Source organism: Thamnophis sirtalis, unplaced genomic scaffold (genome assembly GCF_051295495.1).
Source record: "Thamnophis sirtalis isolate CommonGarterSnake01/CBP01778 unplaced genomic scaffold, rThaSir2_p1.2 scaffold_2, whole genome shotgun sequence".
In the NCBI taxonomy this organism is placed as follows: domain Eukaryota; kingdom Metazoa; phylum Chordata; class Lepidosauria; order Squamata; family Natricidae; genus Thamnophis; species Thamnophis sirtalis.
This window is the reverse complement of record NW_028261382.1, coordinates 142902666-142908852: the sequence shown is the minus strand read 5'-3', so window position 1 is coordinate 142908852 and position 6187 is coordinate 142902666. Positions and strand designations below refer to the sequence as shown.

The 6187-nt window shown below is 36.8% G+C and overlaps 1 protein-coding gene across 1 annotated transcript in view; it reads left to right on the top strand.

The window, feature by feature from the left end:
• Positions 1-345: 345 nt before the first annotated feature.
• LOC106539084 (chloride channel protein C-like) overlaps positions 346-6187 on the top strand; it is an 84237-nt gene continuing 78395 nt past the window's right edge. Inside the window, exons 1-2 of the mRNA XM_087703865.1 lie at positions 346-593; positions 5959-6088. Of these exons, the coding sequence (XP_087559991.1) occupies positions 346-593; positions 5959-6088 (378 nt within the window). The remainder of the gene's footprint in view (positions 594-5958; positions 6089-6187) is intronic.

The window sequence follows — 6187 nt, the reverse complement described above, 5'->3', positions numbered from 1 at the left end:
ACAAAAGGAATACAATTTTGTATTACATAGCCAAATTATTTCTAGTGGCTGCTTAATTCCTAAATCTATCATTTCAAGTCACCTCTGTTCAAGAAAAAAAAACCTAGTCTGTTACATGCCAGTCTCTTCCAGTGAGAAGATTACCATACAAAGCAAGATCTGGTTCTGGCTGGCTGTAGATGCTGCAAACGTGTTGGATCTGTATCTTGCAGCCCCAAAATATACAACCCACAACATCAGCAGTTCTTGTACAGATACATTCTTTCCTCCTGTTGAATTTCCCACCCATCCGATTGGGTAGCAAGACAACTTCGCAAGCTGCAATCTTGTGAGCTGTGTGATTTTATGTCAATCCCGCTTTCTCACAAGCGGTGTGCAGGTGGTGCAGAAGATCAAATGTTGCTGGTAGAAGAGCAGCCTGATTTGATTGACTCTCTTGATCTCCAATGCAAAGGGAATTCTAACAATAGTCATTGCTCTAGGAAAAACAGTCTTCAAGAGAAGGGAGATGAACATTCAGTCCATGAAAGTCTGGATTATTTGCCTTCACACAGTAACATTTATAAGAAGTGGCTGCAGGAGCAAGATTACAGGTACTTGACTTAAATTTGTATGTATATGTAGAACGAACATGGAGTGTTCTTTCAGCTTCCTCCTTTTTAATTTTTCATCTCCTTCAGTAGTCAGTCAGGATTCTTTGATCACTGATCAAGTTTAGAGCTTGGGGGGAGGGGCAGTGGTTAGAATGCAGTACTGCAGGCTACTTCTGCTGACAGTCTGCTGCCTACAATTTGACAGTTCAAATCTCACCAGGCTCAAGTTGACTCAGCCTTCCATCCTTCCGAGGTCAATAAAATGAGGGCCCAGATTATTGAGGGCCATATGCTGATTCTATAAACCGCTTAGAGAAGGCTGTAAAGCACTATGAAGCGGTATATAAATTTAAGTGCTATTGCTATTAACTCTTAAAACGACATTGAGAGGTGTTGGTTGTAGGATTATTAAGCAATGAGCCAGGTCCTCCCTTCTACCCCCAAGGTGTCAGTATTTTAAAAAACTTATTCAGGCTTGCATAGGCAAAAAAATCGGAGCTCATCTTGGTTTACAATTTCATCTTAAAATTTAATCACAATGGATTAAAATTTAATTCTTAAATGGAAGTAGTATTTACTTCTTACCTCACCATAATCCCAAGAAGTGATTTTTTTCATTGATTAGGAAGCACATATGTTTATAAATTATGGTGGGGGTTATGCTACTTATAAAGTTTGAGAATATCTCCCATATTAATTTCAGGAAGTCTTGAAACTATGAGACACTGGATATTATCCTCATAGAACTAACACTCCAAGTTGGGAATTTTACTAGGAATTGCCAATACAGGTAGTCCCTATTTACCAGCACTAATTTAACAACTGTTTGAAATTATGATTAGTACTGAAAAAGGAGACTTGCAAATGGTTCTCAGAGTTGTGGACACTACAGCATTACCACAGTCATGTGATCAGGATTGGAGCACTTACACAGCAACTGGTGGACATTTATGACAGTTGCAGCATCTCACAGTCACAGCCAGCATTTGACAAGCAAAATCAATTGGAGAAGCTGGTAGAAAGTTGCTAGTTGTGGTCAGGTATTTAATGATCTATGGAGATTCACTTAACAACTGCAACCGGAATTGAACTGACATTGTAAATCAGGCACTCTCACATGACATTTTACATCATGATCTCATTGCTTGATAGAGTTGCCAGTCCTAACTGCGATAGGTGAGGGTTACCTGTATGCATTTATTTAATAAATCATAGATATGAAGTATGTTCACATGGTTGAAAATGCCTTTCATGGAAACAGTGACAAAGTACCAATAGGTACTATATTAATAGTGGTTTTGGGCGGAAGAATCTGATGCAATAAGTAAGCTAATGAAGTTTCTCTTGTTCAGAAACTTATCCAAATGAAATATGTAGATTTTAATATTATGAATTAATATAGCATTCATGGCAGCTGTGTCCAGCTTGATGTCGTCAGATGTGTATCAAGTTTCTAAAATTACTCAGATATAATGGCTACCAGATAAATTCCTAAGCGATTATGGGAATTAATCAAACGCATCTGGTGAGCCTGAGGAACTAACTGGGTTATAAGTCAGGGAATAAATCCCCCCAAAATACTAGGATTCATTCTTGAGTCAATTGACATGATTTCACAATTAAATCAGGATTATTGTATATTTAGGTATATAATCTTGCTAAAGTGAAGCACTTTTTTAAATAATGCACCTGTTCACCTCACTAATACTAATCAAGAGGAAGTAGTCAAATATGGCAGAATAAGACCTATCCTTCAGAAATAATTTATGTGAGTCAGATCATTCAGTCCATGGACTATTTTTAATGTCTGCAGCAAAATTAATGTAGAAATTAATGACAGCAAAACCAGAATATCTATTTTTTTCTTATTTGCAATTGCCATTAACAATTCAGAAGGTAAAACAGATTATTTAGAGTAAACTTGTGGGATTTTTGATAAAATTTGAGTTTGCTTCTCTTGAAAAGACATGTATTATATAGTCAATTTCCCCACAAAAATTACAGGTAGTTTTCTGAATATGCATATCTGTTTTCTCACTCCGGTCCTCTCCAAATTCATTGAACTTCAATGAATCTAATTGTCAGCCAGTAAGATTTATTTTCTAAAGTTTATATACCACTCCAGTCCAAACCAAATCTGAACAGTAGCTAGGTTAAATTATAATTTGAGTAAGAACATAATAATGCACAATTTTCTGGCATAATAACATCAGGAGTCTTGTAGCCACCTCAGCTATTCTCAAGGCCATCCAGAAGAGCCAGTATTTTATTGTCTTCTGGATGAGGCTATTCCATAGGATAGGAACTCCTACAATGAAGGTTACCCTCAAAGTTTCTGGTAAGATTTCTTAGGGATTGAATTCTCACCTACTGGATATCACTGGATGGATAGAGTCTACCTGGAGAATATAGTCTTACAGAAATGCAATATGTAACATGGATATACCAAGGTGAATATGAGGGCTACTGCATTCTGGAGCTTCTCTTACTCTTTTGTCACCTACAAAGCTATCATAAACATTGTCAATCTATGTATCCCTACTTTTGTACGTATATGAACCTACATATATAACAGCAATTAATATTTTTGACATATCTCATCACTTATTCGTAAACCTATACATTCACTAAACAGGATCAGACCATTGTCAATTTTTTGTAGTTTTCCACTTGGTTTTGTAAAAGACATCATTTTTTTTCCTTTCATGTCATACATTCTAGTTCAGGGTTGTCAAACTCCCGGCCCATGGGTTGGAGGCGTCACGTGCTGGCCACACGCATACCCAGTTTTGCGAAGGGGCAAAAATTCCTGATACGTCATGTGACACCACCGTGACAATGTGAGTTTGACATACCTGTTCTAGTTCTTTTTCTATTCGCTCCTATTACATCTGAAACTGTGATGCCATCGGTGAGCTCATATGCTTCCATTGCTGCCATCAAGCATGGTCTAGTCAGCTGATGCTTTCAAATAATGTTTTTAGTACGAAAGGAGTAGAATTAAGTACCTTAGACATACTTATACCATAGGCATTATTTTTTGCTAAGAATCTAAACACTTTTTGGCACATTTTTGCCCTTAAACTACAAGCACAACCAAAGCCCAAAATGCTCCCACTATTCTATGCAAACTAAGATCTCTAATCTAGTGAATACCTTGCAAATGAACATTCAAATGTGCTGTAGATATTAAAGTGTTGTGCTAGAACTAAAGGGACCCAAGTTTAACAATTTAATGCATCATTTCACCATGATTCAAAGTTACAGCAGCCTCAAGAATAAAATGAATTGTGACATCACTTATTTGCACAATATTTGACCATTGTATCACTCTTGCAGTCATATGATTGCAATTTTGGCACTTGGCAACCAGAGCACAACTGGTTTCAGCATCCTTTGGTCACATGATTTGGAACCTTAGTTGCCAATTTCTGTTAAAAAAACATCCATTGGGGAAGCTGGGTTCACTTAATGATCAGATGATTTGCTTAATGACCACGGTGATTTGCTTAATAAACACTGTAAATGGAGTCATCTAATCAGTTCTAATCAGTTGACTTATGACTATAATGTCTTTTGACAGAAATTCTGGTCTGAATTGTGATTGTAAATCGAGGACTAACTATAGAGAATATACATGGGGGAAACTACAGGATCAATTGTCTCCCACAAGCAAATAGAGCACGGCACCCGAGGAATCTTATCTCATTTGAGACACTAAATATTTCCTAGTTTGAAAATAACTTCATTTGCATGTTTTTCTCTGCACAAAGATTATAAAGTCCTCCAGTGCCATCTATTGATGACAGTGAAAAGTGCATGTAAATCAGACAGGAGATGAATGCCTGAATAAACTAAAAGATTAGGAAGACAAATCATATTAGGGGAAGAAAAGCACATCCATTATTGAGAAATCCATACTCTTTTATTAGAAGAACCAAGCAAGATGCCTAACAATCAAGACAAGGGAATAAGCAAGGATGAGGAACATTTTAGAAAAATACTTATTTCTAATTTCCTGCTAAAAGTAATCAAAGAATGCACAGAATAACAATATCAGTATATGCAACTTAAAAATAAGAGTGTGGTAAAACAGTGGAAAGAATTGTGTTTTGATACTTAACTATAATAATTCTTTGTAGTTTTATTGAAGAAATGCAATCTAAAACACCTGAACAACATTGTAAAAAAAAAATGTTTCTTGCCTGGGGGCACTAATGGACTTCTCGTATTTGTAAGCCGCCCGGAGTCCTTCGGGATTGGGCGGCATATAAACTCATTAAATTGCAAATTGAGAATTCTTGTTGCTTAAGGAAAACTGGGACTAAGTTTGCTAAGATTCTTTAAATGTTTCTGAACTGGAATGATGGTGAAAATGAGTTTGGATTTGACAAACTATTTTCACATTTCAGCAATGAAGAATGAGCTATTACACCTGTGCATATTTAGTTCCCAACTATTTTTCCCAGTTGCAATGTATGGCTGTGAAAGTTGGACCAGAAGGAAGGCTGAGCATCAAAGAATTGAGGCCTTTGAACAATGGTGCTGGAGAAGACTCCTGCGAATCCCTTGGACTGCAAGACGATCAAACCGATCAGTCCTAGAGGAGAGCAACCCTGACTGCTCTTTAGAAGGCCAGATCCTGAAGATTAAACTCAAATAATTTGGCCACATAATGAGAAGGAAGGATTCACTGGAGCCTAATGCTGGGAAAGATTGAGGGCAAAAGAAGAATGGGATGACAGAGAATGAGGAGGCTGGATGGAGTCACTGAAGCAGTTGGTGTGAGCTTTAATGGACTATGCGGGATGGTAGAGGACAGGAAGGCCTGGAGGAACGTTGTCCATGGGGTTGTGATGGATCGGACATGACTTTGTGACTAACAACAACAACATATTTAGTTCAAATGTGGCCACAATGTACAATAAAACAAGCTAAATGTTACCCATAAATAATATATCTCAAAAGCAAAAGGCAAAAGTTCTCATTAGAATACATAATGAAATTTAAACTAGTTTGCTTTTGTTGAATTTTTTTCTTAACTAAGTTGTCTCAAGGTTAATGGAGTGACTTTGCAGTATGGCACACATGCTATTTAGAATCTAGGATTGTTATGATGCAAAAAGGGAACAAAACAGAGGAGTAGAATCAAACAAAGTCATTTTTTTCTTAGTGGATGTTTTCCTACTTGTCTCTGACTTCTCAGGAGAAGTCACTGAATCAGTTTTAAAACCTAGATTTCATTATCCTAAACATTAACTAATTAACTTTTATGGACTTCTTGCCTCGAAGCCACTAATTAATCCCATGATATTTTTTGCCACTGATATGGAAATTGCTTCTTCTCCCCCCCTCTTTTTTAAAGAACAGATTGGGATCGATGGTTGGTGATGGGGATCATTGGAACAGCAATCGGAATTCTAGGTTTCCTGACTCATCAAATAATTGATTACCTCATCAGATTAAAATGGGGCTTAGTGGCAGACTATCTTCAGGTAAAAGAAAATTATACAATATAGCTTTTATTACAAAGTTAAACTCAACTGAAATGTTTGTGTCTGATAGTAGGATTATGCTACATTTGTTATCTTTCT